At 42.3% G+C, this 25,394-nt stretch overlaps 1 protein-coding gene across 1 annotated transcript in view; it reads right to left on the bottom strand.

Annotated features, from left to right (window-relative positions):
* Positions 1–25,394, bottom strand: part of LOC110164246 (junctophilin-1-like) — a 67,743-nt gene that overhangs the window by 8,166 nt on the left and 34,183 nt on the right. The window contains exons 2-4 of the mRNA XM_055151458.1: positions 19,813–20,572; positions 3,629–3,747; positions 787–1,059 (exon numbers count right to left, since the gene is read on the bottom strand). Coding sequence (XP_055007433.1) covers positions 787–1,059; positions 3,629–3,747; positions 19,813–20,572 — 1,152 coding nt within the window. The remainder of the gene's footprint in view (positions 1–786; positions 1,060–3,628; positions 3,748–19,812; positions 20,573–25,394) is intronic.

Below are 25,394 nucleotides of genomic sequence, written 5' to 3'. Positions count from 1 at the left end.
ATACCGTGATAATAAATAATAATAATAATAATTATAATAATTAAAAAAATAATAATAAAATAATAAAAATTAAGAATAAATAAATAATAAGAACTGAATAAATAAATAAAAAAAATAAATAGGGAAAAGAGGGAAATAGGGAAATTTTTTTTTTTTTGAATAACAAACTTTTTTTTTAATTACATGCCTATTCCTATTGTACATGTATAATTCTGCTGTCCAACTTTTTGCACTAATAAATGGACAGTGGTTTATGTTTCATTGGCGTCTAACTGTACCCAAAAGCTCACCCTATTTCTTATCATCGTCTCAATAATAACAATAAATCATTTTACCTCTTCCATTTGCCCTTTTTTTTTGTGTTTAACAAATTTTAATTATACATTTTTAAGTCACGTCTCCATCTTCCTTTTACAAACTTACCTGTGGCCTTAGTTATTTTATGTGGTTGTATTTATCTATTTATACATTTTATTGAAATTTAAGGTCACAATCGTACTCAACAAGAATTCAAGCCCCTCTGGTCTGAAAAACACCTGTATGCGTACATTTTGATACAGTGCAGCTCTTCAGTATCATTATTTTTATACCATGTTAAATATTTGATCATAAATCTCCTGAAATGAATTTACACTTGTCACAAAATTTATGTTTACATATTTTACATGTTTTTGTGTTTTAGTTCTCAAGCCAAAGGTCTGATTAGAAAGCAGAATAAGCTCCTCACTTTGGGTTGCCAGATCCTAAAACCAGTTTGTAATAAATTCAAAAGTGTTTTTATTTCACCTGTTGTGATGGCCTCGGGGGTGGGAGCCTTGTTCTCCTTGCCAGTGGGCTTGGCGGGGGTGGGCGTGGTCTTCTTGGGAGGGGGCGGGGGCGGAGGCGTTGGCGGGGGCTGGGGGCAGGGGGCGGGCGGGGGGCTCTGGGAGGGCGAGACCTCAGGGGTGGTGCCTTTTCTGTAGAAGTGAGGACTTCCGGACGGAGACTTCTCCTTCTTCTCCTCCACCACCTCCTGCACCTCCAGAGGCTCGTTGTACTTCTGTCGGATGTAATCAGGACCTGGGTGTGGAGGAACATCGGACAGAACATTTGTTAAAGGAGATAAATCACTCTGATCTGTTGTATCTGACATTGTGTTTGAAGAAGTGAGTAACAACACAGTGAGCAGTGCAAACATAGACCGTATACATGAGTGGACAGACCTGACGCCAAATGAAAAGTTCATCAGGAGACACTTCCAGCTCCTTCTGACTCTGGCTCCAATCGACTTACATTAGGATCTTGTGGCTCCTCTCTCTGTAACTGCTGTGGCCTCGTCATTTTGGTCTTAAAATGTTCATATTAACCTTTGACACATGATCCTGAATTTTAAAAAATTATTTTTTTACAATTTTATTTCTACGTTTTGATATCAAATTACAAAGTATGTATACCAAAAATCATATTTGTGCAATTTCTTTTTCAAAAATAACCCCAAGGAAAATAAATAAATAAATAATAAATTAATAAAAAAAAAATAAAATTGAATAATAATAATAATAATAATAATAATAATAATAATAATAATATATTAATACAATATATTAATAATAATAGTAATACTAAAAATAAAAGCTAAAATTCAAAAAGTTAAATATTTTAACAATAACAGATGAAAAAAACAGCAGATAATCCAAAGACAGATAAAAAAATAAATACATAAATTAATAAATTAATACTACTACTACTACTACTACTACTACTACTACTACTACTACTACTAATAATAATAATAATAATAATAAAAAAAAAAAAAAAATAATAATATAATAATATATTAATAGTAAAAGCTAAAATTCAAAAAGTTAAATATTTTAACAATAATAACAAATGAGAAAGACAGAAAAATAAATAAATACATAAATTAATAAATTAATACTACTACTACTACTAGTACTACTACTACTAATAATAATAATATTAACAGTATATTAATAATATATTAACAATATATTCATAATAAAAGCTAAAATTAAAAAATATAAATATTTTAACAATAATAACATTTAAAAAAACAGCAGATAATCCAAAGACAGATAAATACACAGTGACAAATAAAAAAAAGACATAGACAATCAGATCCTGAGGTTTTTTTTTCGCTATTTTGTCCGTCAAAACCATGAGCATCGAGAGCCTCATTTGAGCGACGCTGAACACTGTGGGTGACGTCACACTCGCATTGTCCACTTTTATACAGTTTATGAGTGTGCCTGAGCACCTGAGCACCAATCATGGAGGATCACAATCCCGATGTTTACACTCACAGTACTCTAATTACACCTGTAGCTAGAACTCTTGCCTCACAGTAAGAAGGTTCTGGGTTTGACGTTTCTGTGCAGAGCGGCATTGCAGGATGAGCCAAATGCAGAGGACCAATTTCCCTACAGGACCAATAAAGGCATCGCTCACAAGATTTTTGTTATTTCATTTATGACTGTAAGAGAATTTCAGTTTAACATTGACACACAAAAGCTATATTTACACCATGATATTCCCTTGGCCCACCATCGGCATACCATTATCTAAATTGTGGCATATTGCTGTCTAACCGGTGTCTACTGGCCTTCATAGTCTCACCACTCGCTTTATAAACCTCCTCCTTTGGAAGCAGAGTCAAGGGGCTTGAACACTCTAAGATCATACTATATTCTCTTTTGAAATCACACTATGTTGACTTTTCACGTCCCCCGGGCCTGTATTATTGATGGCAAATAAACTTCTTCTGCGTAAGACGTCGAGTTGGTCTCCAGCCTTTTACTTCCACCCTTTCTTGGACAAACTGAAAACTTTGACAACAATGACTAGGCCACCGGTTAGGATTAATTTTACTGAACCCCCGATGATCCTCCTATGCCCTGATCCTGTTCTTTGAACCCGGATCCTCCATCCCTGACCTGACTGCACTGACCCCTCCCCTGTCCTGGATGGGGCTCCCTCTGGTCCTTGGTCTTAGGTGGGATCTGACCCTACAGATTTGAACTCCACATCCATATCTGCAAATCCTGGACGCATCTCCAACCCTTTCCTTTTCTGTTGGTTAAGGCTACGTCCACACAACAACACTCCTTGTTGGCTGAAAATAAAAGAGGCTAGTTCTAGGGCTGCAGCCTTCAGAGGACCGTGGCGATGACGGGGTCACAAACATCGTCGTTTTCCAAAAGCTGCGGTTTGCTCGTCCACACGACAACGCAACGCTGGCATCCTCAGATTTCTCCACTCTGGAACCTGCTCTCAAAAAACACCGTTCTCTCCCACCCAAAATGCTTTCTCCGTGTCGACGAAAGGCCAAAACAAATACAAACTTCACTGTTTTGACCAAAAAACGCTGTTGTGTGGAAAGGTCCTACATCAGCAATGACCTGAAGCCACGCACCATTCATAAATATATATACAAATGTAAACTTTTAGCATTTATGTTAAGATTTAGACTTCTCTTCTAGACTTAGCTGCACAGGAGGGACTATAAAGTGTTACAGAGTGTAAAGGCTGTGTGTGTGTGTGTGTGTGTGTGTGTGTGTGTGTGTGTGTGTGTGTGTGTGTGTGTGTGTGTGTGTGTGCAGAGAGGGGTGGGCTGAGGCTATGGGGTTACCAGGCTGGTGGAAGCTTGGAGCCAGCTCTCGGGCCACTGCGCGGGCGATGTCTGAGTCCTGATTGGCCGACTGCGCAGCCTGGTCTGCGGCGTCGGCTTTGGCTCGGGCGTGGGCCGTCCTGCAACACAAACATTCAGACTGTGTAAAGGGAGAAAATCAAACTGCAATTTTGATATCAGACATCTGAGACTAAACAGAAATATGAGAATGTGAATCACTTAAAAACACTAAACACACACACACGCAGATCCTCTGAACTATGAACAATGTTGAGAAGGTGACTTTTAAAATGTATTTCCCTACAGATTACAGATTACATACCCCAGAATGTAATTTGTAACAGAATCCATTAAATTACTTAAAGTGAGTAACGTAATCTGAATACTTTGGATTACTTGGTTTGCTGTAGAGAAACAAAGACCAGGAAATCGTAACGTAAGATGTTTTATCTGCTAAAAGAAAATAAAAAGCCCAGATTTACTCAACCATATTAAAAATATTATTGATAGAAGACGAGGAGACACGTCCACGCAGCAGGATTTAGTCCTGTTAAATCCTGTTTTAGTCCTGGTTTAGACGGTAAATGGTGACATTTTTCTACAGCGCTTTTCCACCTTCAAGGCACTCAAAGCGCTTTACAACAAGGAACCACTCACCCATTCACACACCAGTGTACGCAGACACTGTCTGCAAGGTGGGTTAAGTGTCTTGCCCAAGGACACAACAGCAGCATTTATCTGTGGGAGCTGGAATCACACCAGCCAACCTGTGGGTCAGTGGATCTGACCGCTCAACTTGTGATGTTTATGTCGAGAGCTGGATTCAAACCGCCAACCTTCAGATCAGTGGGCGAATGTTCTACCAACTGAGCTACTGCCGCCCCAGTTTTAGATCTAGTTTAGATCTAGTTTAGACCTGGTTTAGACCCAGTTTAGATCTACTTTAGACATGCTTTAGTCCTGGTTTAGTCCTGGTTTAGATGGGGGGGGAAATAGCCCAAAATGTGAAAACAGGAAAATACCTCTGTGTAATCCATTTATTTCAACAAAGTAACTGTAATCCAATCACCACTCACTGAAACAGTAACTGTAACTGAATACAGTTACTCATCATTTGTACTCTGATTACGTAACTCTGGTACATGTAATCTGTTACTCCCCAACACTGACTATGGAAAGCATTTCTGATGCTGTTGTTCTGCCTCCACCAGTAGGAAGACAGAGACAAACCCTGTTTAAATCAGCTGAACAAACACGTCACAGCAGCATCACGTGACCAGTCGAAACTGTCAGGTCTGAAAACAAACTCTTGGTCTGAAAAAAAAGAACCTAATAACCAAGGGCGTAGGTTTACATAAGGACGGTGGGGACATGTCACAGCCAATATTAGCCATTTTATTTTAATAGACAAAAATATAAATTTATTCTGATATTTTTCCAAATAGTATGAAGATATTTTCGCGCTCTTAAGCCTCTAACCCCCTCAAAAAACGACCGCGCGCCCCACAGAGCGGCCGATACACGAATGATCTCGGGTGTCCCAGCACGACTTCAGTAAACTACAAAGCTGCAAACACACACGGAGCAGACAGCGACCGCGCAGAGAAACACACCCACAGACACACTCATCACTCCACGCCGACGAGGAACGGAACGGAGGAACGAACCGAAAAAGCAACGAGTGCAATGTGCCGTTTCTAGACACGACTGAACAACTGAGTCACTGCGAACACGCCGACAATCCAGCGATCCCAGACAGCACCTCCCTACACGCCACAACTGAACAAAGCCCAGAGTCACCGTGAACGAACAAACAAACAAAACCACTCACCCATCACACTGTTGTGTTTCCTTTAAAGTCCGGAGTGGTTTATTTGTGAAAAAAGTTCGAAAATAGACCATTTAATGACAGTGCGCCTTATAATCCAGAGCGCCTAATAGCCCCGAAAATACGGTAATATAACACGTTTTAGTTTACAGTGGAGCCAGGAGCCTAAACTGGGGAAGCGGCAGGACAGGGCCGCACCTGAACATGTCGGCTTGAGCAGGCGAGAGTCAAGACGCCGCACCAAACTTTGAAAAACGTTTTGAAAGGAACTTACTTGGCTTCATCTTCAATTAAATAATGAGTTGCCGCGGAAAAAGAGCGATTATCACCACACAACGGAGCCCTACTCGTGCGCTGTGAGACCTCGACTCTAAAGACAATATTCCATGGAAAAATGTTTGGACATGACCTCGCAAATATCTCATCACCAACAAGCAAAGGGAAATCTGCTACAAACTTCTACATCGCTGTTATCCGCTAAAGAATCATCTTAGAAGAACAATGGACACAAACTGAAAAATAAAACCACCTCTGACTTATTTGGGACCTGCCCAGACTCTGCGTGTTTTTGAGTAATTCATTTTCAGTATATCGCACTCCTTGGACATGTTGAGACACTTTACGTTGCACACCACCACCAGTCACCCACACTGCCTCGTTTAACTCTTTCCCCCATGAAGACGACATTTGACGACCCCCTTGTTTCCTTAATGACGTGTTTTGACTCCTCCGCTGTTTCACTAAAGACGTGATTTGACGAGCATTAGAAATGGTTCCAGTTTTTCACATTTAAACAGAGGCTGCGATAGGTCGGGGCCACTACAACCCACACTAGACTGACCAATAGGATTCAAGGATACGTTTTCGCTGATTTTTTCAGAAGTAGTGACGATTGTAGCTTCAGGAAAACCACAACACCAAACACGAGCAATGGAAAAATCGCGGCGCACAGCTTTATAAATAATGAGGAGCGGGCGTATTTTATGGATAAGTTTAGAGAAAGTGACTTTTATAGATTTCAAAGTGATGATGAAGTTGATTATAAAGTAGAAAACAGCGATAGCGACGGACTTTCAGAGTGAAACTTACAAAGATGAGAATGCCGCTGATGGGTCTGTGTGGAGTCCGAACAAAATATCGGGACCTTTATTTTCGGATTATGGACCAAAATTGCCCCGAAATCTGGATGTTGCTCAGGCGAGTCCTTTGAAATATTTCAATCTTTTTTTTCAAGATGAGATGTACGACAGAATTGCTCTGCACACAAGAAAGTAGCTTCATTTTCAGTGAGCTGTTATAAACCTGTAAATGAGTTGAATCACATTCAAAAATCCATAAATGAAGAGTTCAGAGTCTAAGGTTTTCAGAGATACCAAATATGTCTGTGTTTCAATAAAGGTCATGAGTGTAAAAATCATTTATAATCACTGGTGAAAGTCTGTTTTCTTTTATGCAATTAGGCTCTGTGGGTCGCCCTAGTAATACATGTATGGGTTGTTCCTAGTAGACGAGTGAAGTGTCTTGCCCAAGAACGCAGCACAATAAGCCCTAAAGTCACTGCCGCCCCGCTGTGACATCTAGTATTCCCAGATTATGATCAGTTAATGTGTGATCTGTCCCAGGATGCACCCCGCTGTGTGACAGGGATCAGTGACACGACCTGCAGCCAAACTCCATAGTGCAGATGAAATGGATCTTCACAGGGAACTGTACACAGCCCCCCCCCCAACACTCTGCACCGTGTACGTGAAAATATACATGAGTTGTTGTCGATATAGTTCATTTTACTGACAAAAACGAAACGCAAATGGAAGAAGAAGCAGTAATGATGAGTAGAATGATGAGGCTGGAACAGAAACGCCGTGAAGAAGAAGGGCATGAGGAGACTCTATTTGCGTTTCTCTTGGTTTCAATTACATAAAAAGAACATCATTTAAAACTCACGACCCCCCCGCCTTCCACAACACAACCATTCACACATCCCCGAGACAGATCCGGTTAGAAATCTTAGTGCGGTGAACTAATAATATTAAAGAACAAGAACATACAGACTCAAAGATTGGGATGCGTCTAAACTCAAACTGTACAATCTGGAAGTATTTCTATTTATTCAAGCCAGACTACATACAAACTCATCTAAAGAACACGCCTTTGTGCATTTAAGAGACACTCCAAAAATCATCAGGACTTAAGACTTCAAACTTCATAATATCACAGTTGCTGTTTACACTTAAAGGTTGTATGGAGGATTTTTTTTGTTTCAAATTGTCAATGATAGATTATAGAGATGCAGTAGCCTTGTAATTATGATGACCAAAAAAAAGAGAATAAAAATTCATCAACTCTGGACGTGGTGGGGCTAAACATTTGCCAATAGATAACGACACTGCCTCGTTATCTGTGAGCTGACAGGCTGTCAATCAATCTCCCTACGTTTCTAGTGTAACTGACTTGCCTGCGCGCGCCGGTTACGTGGTTTACGTACGTCTGTCACGCAGTCCACAGACGCAAGACGCTGTTTACTCCACCAACGCAACGGTTCTTAGCGGCTTTTTTTGACCTATATCTTCCTCGCAGTTCGCACAAAGTTTGTTGCAATGGCGACAAGAATCCAGGAGCAGTTCGCCGCAAAAGAAAGTCCGTTTTTGAGGTCGCTGAAAGAAGAAGACAAGGGGAAAAGCAGCGAAGCCAAACTAAGGTGATTCTTGAAGATTCATTCCAGCGATGGCGCGACTGAAGCAGACGCAGGGTCTAAAGACTGACACACTGGTCAACAAATTACTCCTGGACAGGAAACTTCTGCTTATTATGAAAACGTACTTTATTTCCAAGAGCTAGACAAACGTTTTTCAGGACACGAATGTGATATCCTATGTCTGAAAACGTAATTTTCAAGGCAAAGAAAGAGTCCGCTTGCTGCTGCGTGTTGTAGCTAGTTCATTCGCACTGAATCTCTGAACAACCTTCTCTGCACCCCTTTCCTGCTCCTCTCCCCTCTCCCTGCTGCCCGTTCCGCTCTTCCCCCTGCTCCTCATTTCTCGTCCGCGCACGAAATGTCCGCGCACCCCCTCCCCCCGCTCCTCACTTCTCCGTCTTGCCTAACCAACACTGTAGTTAGTTGTTTACAAGTCATGTGCAGCACACCGGCTGTAAACAAACCTGTTTCTGGCGTAAGGAGGAGGCGGGGGAGGAGGCGTTTCTACGTAGGAGCTGTAGGGGAGGGGGGGGGGGTGGTTTCACGCATGCGCAACATTTGAAAAAGGACAAACAGTCGCTGGATTTCTCGTTCCTTGGAAAATGCTCTATACAACCTTTAACTCTTGTGTATCCCTTTGGTCCTTTGTGACAAAAACATACACTGGAAAAGAATAACACAATATTTTTATGCAGTTTGGATTTTTGTCCAACTTTTTTTTTTTTTATATCATTGTCTTCATTTACTTCTGCTCTAATCATACGTACCAAATATTATATAATATTTAGAAATTTTAACCCCTTAAATGCCATTTTGACAACAAAAGTCTCAAACTATGTGCATGAAAAAAATAATAAAATTTAATATTTTATCTGTATCTTTCAAGTAATTTTAATTTGTTTGTGTTGGGATTATCAGAGGCTGGGGCTTCTCTAGAACACACCCAGATCATTTTACTCAAATATCTACGTCTCTGGACTTCAATCTGGACTCATATGAACAAATGTCTTTCTATTGATAATGTATAGAAAGACAATTGTATGTATCTTTGTAATGGAAGATACACAATAAATAGAATATCAAAAAAAAACAAAAAACACAAAAACAAAAAACATTTAAAAGGTTTTCAACACCAAAGAATAAAAAATAAATCAAAAAGTAAAAATAAACGGGCAAAGTTATGCCACTAAAAAAGCTATTTAGAATGGAAGTCAATGGGACAAAAATGTACCTAAGGACCACGGGTAGGGGGCAAAAATATCAAAATATCGATATATCGTATCGTTTAATGTGATGATACAGTATCGATATTGTGGACTGCTGTATCGATAGACCACCAAGAGTATTTTTTGGTATATTTTAGTAAATTACTTTGTTACAGCGCTACAGTTTGGTTGCTTGTTTAGAGGAAGAAAACTCATTTATGCGACACATTTGACATTTTCACAGTTTTGATGATTAAAAAGTTTGTGTTTCATATGAACTTTTCACAAGAAGTGGTTTAACAAAGACTTTTAGTAATCACAGTCATGACTTAGCCTTTATTTTGTATTGAAACGTATGGAATCGATTTGAAATATATCGTATCAAATCAAAAGTGCACTGTATCGGGATATGTATCGTATTGTGGCCTATGTATTGTGGTATGTATCGTATCGGCAACTACTTAATGATACCCAGCCCTAACCACGGGTGTGACTATTTTGATTATAAACCGTTCAATTAGTGTGATCCTGAAAGAAAACACAGAAATTAAATAAAAATACATCACAAAATACACAAACTGGACAATTTTGGTGCTATTTAATGCAATATAGCCACAGTTATACAAAAAAGAAAAGCTGAGATGTGACAAAAATGTACCGAGGGGTGCAGGAGGGTTAAAGGTGCACTGTGTGTGTACTGTTCATTCACTGTATGATTGTTTACATCAGGCATGTCCAAACTATTAGTCCTTGGGCCAAATGCGGCCCTCGGACAATGTTTTCTCGGCCCTCAGGCTTCCAGGTGAATTGGCCCAAATTATCTTCCTTGATAAAGCGAGTATTGAATATTTCGTGTGTGGTTTTAAAGATTAGAAGTATGAATAAAGACTGATGGCTCATTCTAACATGTTTAAACGTGCACATATTTCAATTATTCTCTGTACTGAGCACCAGTCTATGGCCCTCGATTGGCCCTCTGCTTCATCTGTGTTTACATATGTGGCCCTTGATGAAAAAAGTTTGGACACTCCTGGCTTACATGAAACTCAGCAAAGAGATTCACAGGCACATTTTAATCCTTTCTGCTGGATGCTCTCTGTAAATCTTGTATCTTTTATTCAGTGAAGTCAACAGAGTCACGATACTTGAACTCCTGCACTTGAGGCAGGGTGAGCGTGAGATTGACAGGTGGATCGGTGCAGCGTCGGCAGTGATGCGGTCGCTGTATCGGACCGTTGTGGTGAAGAAAGAGCTGAGATGAAAGGCTCTCGATTTATTGTCAGTCTACGTTCCTGCCCTCACCTCTGGTCATGAGCTCTGGGTAATGACTGAAAGGACGAGATCGTGGATACAAGTGGACGACATGAGTTTCCTCCGCAGGGTGTCTGGGCGCTGCCTTAGAGACAGAGTGAGGAGCTCAGTCTGATGAGAGGAGCTCGGAGTAGAGCCGCTGCTCCTCCACGTCGAGAGGAGCAGCTGCAGGTGGCCTTGGTGTGGTATAGGATTTTGACCGCGCGGTGAGGTGACCCCGGGGTCAACATACCACGGTCAGAATCCTATTATAGTATGTTGACCCCCCCCATGAAAATCTATATTTTATTAATAAAGAACTTGAATTCTTTAGAAAAACTTTGAACATTAATACTATATCCGCAAATTAAAACATTTAAAAGTGTTTTTTGAAGAACTCACATGCAGTTTTTATGTCGATTAGAACTTTTGAATGTTAAAAATGACTTATATTTTACTGAAAATGAGATAAATAGTTATTAATGAGTTCAGTAATCAAAGTGATGTATAATGATTTGGAATCTTGTTAAAATAGACAGGGCTGATGAGTTGAGTCGTTCAATAGGGGATATGAGAAGATTTGATAAAGATCATTAGATAAACAGAAGTTAAACAGATGATAGGAGAAGATTTGTTAAATGGTTTCTGTAATCGATAACTTCACTTAAAATTAAATGTGTTAAAATGGTTGTTTTAAACCCAACAGACTAATGATCAAAGCAACAAGGCTAATAACACAACATGACTAAATTTAAGGTCATTATCTTTACAATCCATCGCCTAAATTGAATTAAAAAAGTGACAAGATTGCGAAGTATATGCAATTTTAACAAGACGTTACATTTACACAAAATACCAAGTCGTTCAAAACATTAAAATAATAAATGCTATCTCACACCGGGCATGTCCCACCGGAAGGAAAACCCTGGACACGCCGGAGGGACGAATGTCTCTGGACTGGCCTGGGAACACCTCGGGATCCCCCTGGAGGAGCTGGAGGAAGTGTTTGGGGTGAAGGAAGTCTGGGAGTCCCTGCTTAGACTGCTGCCCCAGCGACTCGGCCCCGGACAAGCGGAAGAAAACGCACAGACGGATGGAAGTCGGTAGAGTCATTATTGTGCGACGGGCTTAAAAATCAGGATTTTGTTTTTCATTCGCCCGCCTCTCGCACAGGCCCTAAAGAATCATCTTAGAAGGACAACGGACACAAACTGAAAAATGAAACCTGGACCTGCCCAGACTCTACAACATGTTGAGACACTTTACGTTGCACACTCTAACCACCACCAGTCACCCACACTGCCTCGTTTAACTCTTTCCCCCATGAAGACGACATTTGACGACCCCCTTGTTTCCTTAATGACGTGTTTCGACTCCTCCGCTGTTTCACTAAAGACGTGATTTGACGACCATTAGAAACGGTTTTGGTTTTTCACATGTAAACAGAGGCTGCGATAGGTCGGGGCCACTACAACCCGCACTAGGCTGACCAATAGGATTCAAGGATACGTTTTCGCAGACATTTTTTCCGAAGTTAATCGAAGTAGTGACGATGGTAGCATCTGGAAAACCACAACACCAAACACGAGCGATGGAAAAATCGCGGCGCACAGTTTTAGAAATAATGAGGCGCGGACGTATTTTATGGATAAGTTTAGAGAAAGTGACTTTTATAGATTTCAAAGTGATGATGAAGTTGATGCGGCACGACTCAGTGGAATACAGGTTAGTGTGACCATATTTGCGTTTGTCAAAACCAGGACACCGTACGGGGTGAGGGGACTCGTCATCGACATTGAACGACTCTCACCTGGCAAAACTTTTTAATGTTTTCGGTGTCCTGGTGAACTTTTTCCCACTGGACATTGAAACATATGTGCTGCTTTGTGCACATGGACTCACACTTGTCCCGATCGGAACGGAAAGTGTGGAATTTCTTGTACAAATCATCGTTAAATACACATTTGTGCCTCGGTACGTTGCAGACTGACCCACTGTTTGTGTCTCGCTCCTTCTGAGTCACAGAGAGCTACATGTCCGGACCCCTGTTTCAATCAATCAATCAATCAAAAACTTTATTAATCCCAAGGGGCAATTCAGTTCGCACATCTCTGGTCACGCACAATATATAAATATAAATAATAAAGAAAAAGAAAGACAGACACCTCAGTGCATCAGGGGCACAGTAACAAATTCACTTTCCATTTAAAATCCTTATGGCAGAAGGAATAAAAGATTTGGCGTAACGGTTGGTCTTTTGCTGTGGGGTGACATAGCGCCTCCCAGAGGGCATTTTCATGAACTGTAAGAGCAGAACATGGTTAGTCTGGCTCAGTTTGACCTTAGTCTTTTGTAACACCCGATGTCTCCACACAGACGCCAAATCCTCCGTCTGAACACCACTGATTTTGCTGCAAACTTTTACAATCTGTGTTATGGCCCCAGGCCTTAGTTGTAATATTTCTGCAGAGTTCTCTTGATTCCTGCTGCACGAGCCCTGGTCTGTGATTGGTGGGGCAAGTCCACGCCCACCTCACCTGCAGCCACCGCCCCCTATTTAAGGAGACTGCCAGCACCTGTTCGGGGCTGCTGGTCTTGGTGGTCAGTCTGCCATTTTGGTTTTGTGTTTGTGTTTTAGTTCAGTTCTGTTTTGTGCCTTTTTTGATTTGGTCACTCGATTCTGTTTGTGGGTTTATGTGGTTTAATTTGGGGAACTTGTGTTTTAGTTTAGTGTGTGTCCCTAAGTTTTACCACTCGTTATTGTGTAAACCTTTTGTGGCACAAAACTCTGTTTATTCTGTTGTTCTGTTTCTTAGTTTAGGTTGTTTTCTGTATATTTTTAGTCTTTTGTTAATTTACCTTTACATTCCTGTTAATTAAACATTATTTAATTTATTCCATTTTACATCTTGGTTTTATTTTTGTTACTTCCCTCACCCCAAACGAGCTGGGTCGTAACAATCTGGTTCAGACTGTTCTTGTCTTTCACAGATAATCCATAAAACCAACAGATAAAAGAAAAGGTCAGCAAACTTTCAATAAAGAATGATAAAAATTATTTAAAATATTAGACGATACATTAAAAGAGCTGAGCTTCCGCATCAAGTGAACCCGCTGCTGTCCTCGTTTGACGATGTGCTCAGTGTTCTTATCGAACCTTAGAGAGGAATCAAACACAGTTCCCAAGTACTTATAAGAGTCGACCATTTCTACTGCTTCAACATGGATGGAACTGGCTGTTGGGCTGTGGTGCAGGTGGTTTGGTCTCCCTACGCTACGCACAGCGACCTACATTCGGTTTGTCGATTAAAATGAACATAATCGATGAAATTCTTAATGTTCAATTATCGATTAATCGAATAATCCTGCCCATCCCCAGTGAGGAGTGAATGAGACACAAGTGGACCGGCCCTGTGGCTGAGCTAACACTGCCGCGCACCTGTCGCCTGCCCTGCTCCTGTCACCCCGCCGCTGCCTTGCCTCGTCTGCACCTGTTGCCCGGTCTCCTGTTTCTCTGCTCCTGCCCTGCTCCTGTCGCTCAGCCTCTGCCCCTGCTCTACTGTGCTCCTGCCCTGCTCCTGACACTCCTGTCACTCCTGCCCTGCTTCTGTTGCTCCTGCAACTCCTGCCCTACTCCTGCCTTGCTCCTGTCGCTTCTGCCCTGCTCCTGTCGCTCCTGCCCTGCTCCTGTCACTTAGCCCCTGCTCTACTGTGCTCCTGCCCTGCTCCTGTCGCTCCTGCTCTGCTCCTGTCACTCCTGCCTTTCTCCTGTCACTCCTGCCCTACTCCTGTCGCTCCTGCCCTATTCCTGTTGCTCACTCCTGCCCTACTCCTGTCACTCGCTCCTGTCCTACTCCTGTCACTCCCTGCCTTGCTCCTGTCGCTCCTGTCGCTTAGCCCCTGCTCCTGTCACTCCTGCCCTGCTTCTGTCGCTCCTGCAACTTCTGCCCTACTCCTGTCGCTCCTGTCACTCCTGCCCTACTCCTGTCACTCCTGTCGCTCGCTCCTGCCCTACTCCTGCCTTGCTCCTGTCGCTCCTGCCCTGCTCCTGTCGCTCCTGCCCTGCTCCTGTCGCTTAGCCCCTGCTCTACTGTGCTCCTGCTCTGCTCCTGTCTCTCCTGCAACTCCTGCCCTACTCCTGTCGCTCCTGCCCTACTCCTGTCACTCGCTCCTGCCCTACTCCTGTCACTCCTGCCTTGCTCCTGTCGCTCCTGTCGCTTAGCCCCTGCTCCTGTCACTCCTGCCCTGCTCCTGTCGCTCCTGCCGCTCCTGCTCTGCTCCTGTCACTCCTGTCGCTCCTGCTCTACTGTGCTCCTGCCCTGCTCCTGCGCTCCTGCTCTCTCCTGCCCTGCTCCTGCGCTCCTGCTCTACTGTGCTCCTGCCCTGCTCCTGTCGCTCCTGCTCCTGCTCTACTGTGCTCCTGCCCTGCTCCTGTTGCTCCTGCCTCTGCTCCTGTCGCTCCTGCTCTGCTCCTGTCGCTCCTGTCGCTCCTGCCGCTCCTGCTCTGCTCCTGTCACTCCTGCCGCTCCTGCTCTGCTCCTGTCGCTCCTGCCCTGCTCCTGTTGCTCCTGCTCTGCTCCTGTCGCTCCTGTCGCTCCTGCCCTGCTCCTGCGGCTCTGATCGACACTGACAGACCCACGGCTCTAATGTGGATAATGGTTTCAGTGGAATACAAGCTCTAACCTGGGGATGTACAAAATATGTTTACTATTTGTCCACTTAGAATTAGCCTTAAGCCTCCGCCACAGATCCATATTTAGTTTGGCCCAACCACCTGCCGAAATATGTAAAGAATAAAAGCCTTAAGCACCTTGAAAAGAGAGCTGGTAGTATCTTCTCTGGACTAGTTTGTGGTAAATCAAGGTCTCTGGTTCAAGGTTTGTGGGTGATTCTATAATGAGAGGCACATTTCGCTTCAGGAAAATTATTTGGTTATGTTATGAGGTTCTTTTTTTAGACCGAGAGTTTGTTTTCATACCCGACAGCTTCGACTGCTCACTAGTGGTCACGTGATGTTGCTGTGACGTGTCCGGTCAGCTGATGTAAACAGGTTTTCAGCTGAACGGACACGTCACAGCAGTAGTTTTATTTAAAGAAAAGTAACTAACAATATATCAGTATCAAAATATTATTCAAGCAGGAGTAACTTTTTCACTGACACAATTTCAAAACTTTTCTATGACTTTTTCATGACATAAAGTGAATTTTCCATGACTTTACAGCACCTAAATGTGTAGAATTGATCAGACTTATGAAATGTTAACTCATTCCGCTCACCTTATGGTTTGGGATTATAGTTTTTTAACATTCAAAATCTAAAAATTTACTGTCGTCTCTATGAAACAAAAGGTGCAGACGTTCGGAAATAATCATACACAGTCAACAGAACGCTATAGCTGCGCGAAAGAGATACTAAAATCCCATGACTTTTCCAAATCTTTCATTGAATTTACAAATTTCCATGACTTCCTTGATTTCCATGACCCTGGAGTGAAAAACCCTGAGCAGGACATTTCTTTAAAACCTACTCAAGCAATCTATCCATCTGTGTGTACTGTGAAGGTGTGTGTAATACCTTAGAGCCTGTTTACACGAGAACGCTTGCGGACAAAAACTACAAAATATTTTATTGAATGTGCTTTTCGTTTAGACGGTGATGGCGTTTTGAGGCTTAAAAATGCAAAAATCTAAAATCTGAAAGTTGAATTAGGGCTGTCGCGATAACTGCAAAAATGAATCACAGAGGTACTATGGTGCACCTGACCAACGTGACCTGACCCAGAGTCCTGCACAGGTCCATTTTTGGAGACCCACACCCGCCTGGACCAGGACTTCTAGGAGGAACTAGGACTAAAACAGGACTGAACCAGGACTGAACCAGGACTCACTGTTGGGACTGACCCGGAGGTGCACCCGTGTGGACCGTCAGGTGATCACAAAAGACCGGCATACAGCTCCGCGCCCCACGAAGGTAAGCGCAGCCGTTGCCCGATCGCTCTTTGTGGACACCCTGCTCCGCGTGCTCGGGGTTCTCTCTCTTAAGTCCGCAGGTACCTGACCCGGTGCAGGATTCTGACCCGACCTCCTGCCACAGTGAGAGCTGGAAAGATGCAGCGGCACTTGTTCCAAAGCCAAATGTTACTTCTCCCACGCTACACACGCTATATTAGCACGACAACCAAGGTAGCGTCGCCATAGCTTTTCCGTCTACACTGCCCAAGACGCAAAACACTGGTCAGATTTGCTCAGGTCGCATACACGTTTACATCACATACATACAGTACACACAAACCTGACATGCATACCCAATCAAATTCCACACACTTTTGCGTCATCGTATGCATGCACATTTCCTCCTGACGCAACTCCACTTTTGCGTTTTCTGTTCAGACTACGGATGGGCATTCGATGAAATTTTATTAATCGATCGTCAGTAGAATTAATGATTGTTTTTCGATTAATCATTAATGTTTTTATATAATAAGTATCATCTATTTTATGTAAAAATTATCATCTTTTATTATTACTATTACTAATCTGCATAAATAAACTCAGCTTTACAACATATAAACCATAAACACTCTAGAGCCACATCAGCCCGTTTGACATTATAATGTGTTTAATGCAGTTTTGCACAAGTTTTACAGAAACAAAACTTAAAACCGCATCGCTAATTTGCATAAACTAAGTGAAGGAAAAAAAACAAACGCTGTTGTGCTGTGATGCGGTTCAGATTCTGTTGGACTAAACGACACGACTCAGTGGATATAGATGTTCTTTCTGTGACAGAGGGATGTTGATGCTGAAGGTGAGTCTGTTCTGTGTGTCGCGATGTTTTCAAAGATCGTACGTGTGCAGGTTTAGCGCAGTTCTTTATGTTGCAGTAACCGGGATACAGCTTTTACATGCACCATGACGAAACCGGGACATTGATGTGCTGTAAACACACTCACTGAGTCGTACAGTGTCTCCAAGGAAGTGCCAGAGCCCAAACGTGGGACTGAGGCCGCAACTCCAGAGTTTGCGCTGTCAGACGCAGCTTCATATCTACGCACAGAAACCTACATTCAGTTTGTCGATTAAAAATTAACGTAATCGACGAACTTCTTAATGATCAATTATCGATTAGTCAACTAATCCTGCCCATCCTTAGTTCAGACCGTCATTACATAAACGTAACCTTACTTTCCTGCTACCAAGCCAAACACGCTCTTAACTGTGCCCTTCATCACGTCCTCATCGTCTTCACATCACATCACAGTAACTCAGGACAAAAAAGTCAGCAAGTTTGAACAAAATGTGACGCTGTGGGCTGGATAAGCGATGCACAAATGTTTAGGGCGTCCCAAGAATGGATCACACCTGCCAATCACCAAAATACAGAAGCTTTTACAACCGTGGGCCCTGCGTCCTGCCCCTGCCCCGCACCCCGCTGGACCCGGGACCCTGGCCTGTCCTCCTGAAGAGCTCCTGAGCGTGTGCCGTGTGCTCACTAAATATAGTCTTAAACTGAATTCCAACATAAATGTATCTTTAAACGTCCTGTTCTTGTATATTTTTTCTCCGTGTAATTGAGCAAAATGTGTCTTTCCCCAGTGAAAATATATTCTAAGCAGCTCTTGGCATCAAAATATCAAAATAAGTTCCACATCCAATTAGAAATGTCACTCTTTCTTAATCAGGAAGTGCTTTTAGCTTTACTATCACACCAAAACTCTGCACTGGTCTCTGAAAATTGTCCAAAGCGCCTGTCATGATGAATAATTAGGATGTTCAGAATTAGTTACGTCAATGAGGAATATCTTTAGATCACTGTAAGCTAAAACTAAATAAACCATCAATACCTGGAATTTGATGAATGGATGTTATTAGAAGCAGAGATGCCAAAATGTACTGCTCAAAAAATGTAAGGAATACTCTGAAAACACATCAGATCTCGATGTAAAAAAGAAAAAAAGTTGGATATCTATACAAATATGGGCAGAGCAATGTCTTAGGAACAAAAGGATGTCATTTCTTTTAATGGAACAACAGGTGCAACAATGAGACGGTCCCTAAAACAGAACTGGTTTTGCATGTGGAGGTCATTTCAAGTTGATTATTTTAAGGTCATTCCTTCAGAAGTTACACACATTGTCCAACATTAATGTGTCTCTCAGCACAATCTCTGGAACATGGAGGAGATTTCAAGAGACATTTCCTCTTGGAGAGCTGGACAGGGCCGTAGAAGCTCCAGACGACCACCGGTGTGAATGTCTCTGTCCATGAGGGCAGGTTGAGGGTGCCATGTCTTGTAGTGGGTCCTGTGATCACTCCCCAGCACCATGGAGCTCCACTGGCGTTTGCTAGACCACACCAGAGCAGCTTCACCCTGAGCACCTGTGATAGATGTGGAAGAGTCTGGAGAACATGAGAAGAACACTCTGCTGCCTGCAAAATCGTTCAGCATGAGTGGTTTGGTGGTGGGTCAGTGATGTTCTGGGGAGGCAGATCCATGGAGGAACTCACAGACCTGTACCAGCTAGAAAACGCCCGTCTGACGCCATTTGGTATCGGGATGAAATCCTCAAACTCATTGTCAGACCCTTCACTGGTGCAGCAGGTCCTGGTTTCCTCATGATGAACAACGATGCTCGGCCTCATGTGGCAAGAGAACCTGGAGGATGAAGGGACCAAGAGAACCTGGAGGATGAAGGGACCAAGAGAACCTGGAGGATGAAGGGACCAAGAGAACCTGGAGGATGAAGGGACCTTTTGTTCCTAAGGCATTGCTCTGTCCATATTTATATAGATATCCAGCATTTTTCAAATTGAGATCTGATGTGTTTTCAAAGTGTTCCTTGGTTTACAGTCAGAATGTTGCAGGTTTGTCACCGGGTCTTTTTGTGCAGAGTTTGCATGTTCTCCCTGTGCCTAGGTGGGTTTTCCTCTGGGCACTCCAGTTTCCCCCATCGACCCAAAACATGCACACGAGGTCAAATTCTTCAGCTAAAGTAATCCTGACCGAGAGCGCTAAACACTCACCCACAATGCACCGTCACAAATCACACAAACAATGACAAACCCCACAAAACAATCACACAACAGAGAGTACAGACAGAGGAGGCACCAGAGTGTGGAAAAGCGTTTTATGAGACGAATGCATTATTTATCATATTATAATTACCTCGAGACAGCGATCTCCACTTTGGTTCTGGCGATCGCAGCAGCTCTGATCGCGCCCTCTATGGCCCGGTCCACTTTCTGTTTGGTCTTGGTGTTCTTCAGAGGGATGAGGTGCTTGCGGATGCCCCGGGCCAGCACGTTGTTCTTGTACTTGCCCTCTTCTTTGCTTCCGTCGGGGAAGATGGTGCATCCGTATCCGTGGCGTTTGTTGTTGAGCCATTCGCCCTCGTACTTCATGCCGTTGGAGCGCTCTGACACGCCGAAGCCGCTGCGCTTGTCGTTCTTCCACTCGCCCATGTAGGACTCCGTGGTGGTGGCGTCCACGTTGTCCTCCAGGGGCAGGTAGTCGTCGGCCGCGTCGCCGTCTCCGAAGCTGATGGTGGAGTTGGCGTCGCTGGAGCTGATGCGGCTCATGGTGCTGTCGCTGTGGGCGGAGCTGCGTTTGCTGGAGATGGAGGAGCGGGAGTCGGACTTCCGGAGGCGCTGCAGACTTCCGAATATGGAGCCGCGGCGGAACAGGCCCTTCTTCTTCTCCCCGCCGTCGCCTTCGGAGTGGAAGTTGAGCACGAAGCCGCCCCTGGTGCCGGCCGGGCTGTCGGAGAGCGTGTCCCGGAGCACCGTGCCGTTGCTCTGCTCACTGCGCAGGGACGCCAGCGAGGTGCGCAGGGGGGAGCGGATCACCGACGCCATGCCGTACGGGACGCTCTGACGCACCCCGTACCCGTGACGCATGCCCCCGGTCCACTGGCCTTGGTACGTACCTGTGGAAACAGAGAAGAACAGGCTCAGTCAGTTTGTTCAAATAACATAAACTAAACCTGCTGGAACTAAACACGATGAAACACACAAGAGGAAAACACCAAAGTAAAAGCTGCTCTGTATCATGTGACGTATGGAGCTACTTTGGTGTGATCTATACATGCATGCACATCAGTATCCCGGTTATGGCAGTGTTCGGGATACTGCGTATACATGCGCGCTGAGAAACCGAGACACTCGTCATCCCGTCATATCCCCGTGTACATGTCTTGACATAATCTTACAAATGCGCAAGCGCAAAAATTAACTTTAATTTTATAAACCAGAAAAAATACAAACCATGAGCTCCTTTAACAGAGGAAGCTCGGGAGGTTTAACCAGCGGTACCGAGCTATGATGTATCCCACAATCCACTGCTCAGATCAAACCCAACAGATTCTTCATTAAAATATTCTGCATAAATAAACTAAATTTTACAACATATAAACCAGAACCAGTATAGAGCCACATCAGCCTGTTTGATCAGATAATTCAGCTCTGATCACATTTGTTTACGTTTCACCGAAACAAAACAGTTCGCTCCTTGTGCCGCTGATGCGATCAACTTCTGTCGGACTAAATGACATGACTCAGTGGATTATGTGTGTTCTTTTTGTGACAAAAGAGGTGCTAATGATGGTGAGTCTGTTCTGTGCCTGTATCGTGTTGGAGATAGTTCATGTTTTAGCTTTTCAGTGATCACACGAGTGCAGGTTTAATGCAGCTCTTTATTTTACAGTAATTTCACTCATGTATGGTCACTTTATTCATGTTGGTCACTTTATTCATGTTGGTCACTTTATTCATGTGTGGTCACTTTATTCATGTTGGTCACTTTATTCATGTGTGGTCACTTTATTCATGTGTTGGTCACTTTATTCATGTTGGTCACTTTATTCATGTGTGGTCACTTTATTCATGTGGTCACTTTATTCATGTGTGGTCACTTTATTTATGTTGGTCACTTTATTCATGTTGGTCACTTTATTCATGTGTGGTCACTTTATTTATGTTGGTCACTTTATTCATGTTGGTCACTTTATTCATGGTGTTACTTTATTCATGTTGGTCACTTTATTCATGTAATGGTCACTTTATTCATGTATGGTCACTTTATTTATGTTGGTCACTTTATTTATGTTGGTCACTTTATTTATGTTGGTCACTTTATTTATGTCACTTTATTTATGTGTCACTTTATTCATGTTGGTCACTTTATTCATGTGGTCACTTTATTTATGTTGGTCACTTTATTCATGTTGGTCACTTTATTCATGCTGGTCACTTTATTCATGTTGGTCACTTTATTCATGTATGGTCACTTTATTCATGTATGGTCACTTTATTTATGTTGGTCACTTTATTCATGATGGTCACTTTATTCATGTTGGTCACTTTATTCATGTTTGGTCACTTTATTTATGTTGGTCACTTTATTTATGTTGGTCACTGTTGGTCACTTTATTCATGTTGGTCACTTTATTTATGTTTGGTCACTTTATTCACTGTGGGTCACTTTATTCATGTTGGTCACTTTATTCATGTTGGTCACTTTATTCATGTTGGTCACTTTATTCATGTGTGGTCACTTTATTCATGTTGGTCACTTTATTCATGTGTGGTCACTTTATTTATGCTGGTCACTTTATTCATGTATGGTCACTTTATTCATGTTGGTCACTTTATTCATGTGTGGTCACTTTATTTATGCTGGTCACTTTATTCATGTATGGTCACTTTATTCATGTATGGTCACTTTATTCATGTTGGTCACTTTATGTTGTCACTTTATGTTGGTCACTTTATTGTTGGTCACTTTTTTCATGTTGGTCACTTTATGTGGTCACTTTATTCATGTTGGTCACTTTTTTCATGTTGGTCACTTTATGTTGGTCACTTTATGTTGGTCACTTTATGTTGGTCACTTTATGTTGGTCACTTTATTCATGTTGGTCACTTTATTCATGTATTTATTCATGGGTCACTTTATTCATGTTGGTCACTTTATTCATGTTGGTCACTTTATGTTGGTCACTTTTATTCATGTCGGTCACTTTATTCATGTCGGTCACTTTATTCATATTGGTCACTTTATTTATGTTGGTCACTTTATTCATGTCGGTCACTTTATTTATGTTGGTCACTTTATTCATGTTGGTCACTTTATTCATGTTGGTCACTTTATTTATGTTGGTCACTTTATTCATGTTGGTCACTTTATTCATGTTGGTCACTTTATTTATGTCACTACGGTTGTGGTGAAAGTGTTTGTCTTTTGGACGCATGTGCACTCAACTCTATGTTGCAGTAACCAGGATACTGTGGCATGTAAACACAGTATCCCGGTTACTATTGGAATAAACCAGCTACACTAACCCGGTTTCAAATAACCAGGACACTGCCATAACCGGGATACTGAAACCGGGTTACTGCGTTTACATGCACCATGAAGAAACCGGGATACTCAAAAAACCCGATCATACCCGGGATACTGATGTGCATGTGTACGCACTCATTGTGTTCAACAGGCTTCACATCTGCCATCTACAGGCGACTTTAGGTACTATGTGGACTAAAGGACATCGTTCACCAGTGATAGAAAACATTCTTTAAGGAGAATTTTACCCATCACAATCTAATAACAGCGATCCACATTCTAGGGCTGGGTATCATTAAGAAGTTGTCGATACGATACATACCTCGATACACAGGCCACGATACGATACATATCTCGATACAGTGCACTTTCGATTTGATATGATATATTTCAAATCGATTCGATACGGTTCAATAAAAAATAAAGACTAAATCATGGCTGTGATACTAAAGTCTTTGTTAAACCACGTCTTGTGAAAAGTTCATATGAAACACAAACTTTTTAATCATCAAAACAGTGAAAATATCAAATGTGTCACATAAATGAGTTTCCTTTCACTCCACAAGCAACAAAACTGTAGCACTGTAACAAAATAATTTAGTAAAACACGTAAAAATACTCTTGCTGATATATCGATACAGTAGCCCACGATATCGATACTAACCCTAACCCTAACCCAGGGGTGTCAAACTCATTTTGGTCTGGGGGCCGCATCCAACCTACTTTGATCCCAAAGGGGCCGGATCAGAAAACTCATGTCATATAAACCCCAAAAATAACAATAAGTTCAAATATTTGTGCAGAGAAACGCAAATCTATTACAGAAATCTTTTTTAATTGATTAACTCTCTCTTATTATAATATTCTAATATTATGAACAATCTGAAACTTTAAGAAAAATTCAATTTCAACACAATGTTTTAACATCAACTTGTATGTAAATATGTATGTCAATTTTTGTTGTAAAATCCTGCACTCGGCTCCACTTTTCTCATGTTGGACATTTTTCTGATGAGGGTGTCACGGTCAACAGTCAAAAACGATCGTCCTTTAAGAGCGTTTGGAAAGAGACAAGTCTTCATTTGTGCTGCTCTGGTGGGAGGGGCCACGTACAGAGACACTGGAGACGCTGCTGTGATAAACACCACAGAAAATTTACAATATTTTAATAGAAAATATAATTAAAATATTTTAGTAGAAAATCACCCAAGGGCCACATTAAAGGCCTTGGGGGCCGGATCTGGCCCCCGGGCCTTATGTTTGACACCTGTGCATTAAACGATACGATATATCGATATTCTGATATTTTTGCACACCCCTACCACAGTCCCACTCTGATTCTGAATCCAGCCAAACCTTTTTATCATCACTGCACACACGTCAAAGCTCGGGTTTATTTAGCCAAGTTATTGAAAATTATATTGTGTGTTTCTGGACAAAAAGAAAACATAAAACCATCCTGAGAACATGGATGAGACTCAAATATGAAGAGAAGAAAGCAGAGCAAAGTATGAGCCACAAACACAGGAGGTTTAACCAAATCACTCGTCCATGTTTGCACAAATGTCCTAATCACAGTGTCTTACGTAAATAATTTGTTTAAAATGAATCGAATGAGTGACACGTAGATTTATTACAATAACTAAGTAAATAAATAAATAACTCAGTCTCGCCTGATGATGACATTAAATTGATTAGAGAGTGAGGACGGCTCGTTGCACACTGGGGGGTTTCAGGTTCTAATATGTGGTGATGTCAGACTCCAGATCCTGGGCCGGAGCCAGTTTCCATATTCATAAGCTGCGTTCACACCCTAGCATTCGATGATGTCATGATTTCACATGGAGGGTCTATTCGCGGGGTTCAGCCATAACGCCTTCCTCGTCTGAAAGATTTGGTATGACAATCGTACACCGCTGTTATAGCAATAACACAATTCAAATCAAAATTCAGAATATGATCTAAGGCTACGTTCAGACTGCAGGCTTAACGCTCAATTTGGATTTTTTTGTGAAATCCGATGTTTTTTTGCGAGGTCGTGTTCACATTTCCAATTAAATTGAATGTGACTTGACCTGTATGTGACTCCTGTGTGAAACGACCCGAAAGTGTCCCGCATGTGCACTGGAGACACGACGAACGACGTCAACCACAGCGATCGCGTCTCTGTGTTTACAGAAGTTGTCCAAACATGGACGCAGCATCGAGCACCTGGAGATTTTAAAGTTCCTCTCGTACCGGAGCCAGAACATGAACAACTTACTTGTTTTAAGGAGGAGATTGAGAAGGAGAAAGACGAGGTTTTTGGCCGTGGTGTTTTGTAGAACAGTGGCAGCGACGTCCGTTGAAAGGAACGTGTGGATGTGGAGACGGAGCCAAGAGTGGTGAGTGGTGATGTGCTTCACTTC

This window comes from Boleophthalmus pectinirostris, unplaced genomic scaffold (assembly GCF_026225935.1).
Source record: "Boleophthalmus pectinirostris isolate CB_2022bp ecotype Guang Dong unplaced genomic scaffold, ASM2622593v1 HiC_scaffold_16, whole genome shotgun sequence".
Classification (NCBI taxonomy): Eukaryota; Metazoa; Chordata; class Actinopteri; order Gobiiformes; family Gobiidae; genus Boleophthalmus; species Boleophthalmus pectinirostris.
This window is presented reverse-complemented; position numbering and strand designations above follow the sequence as displayed.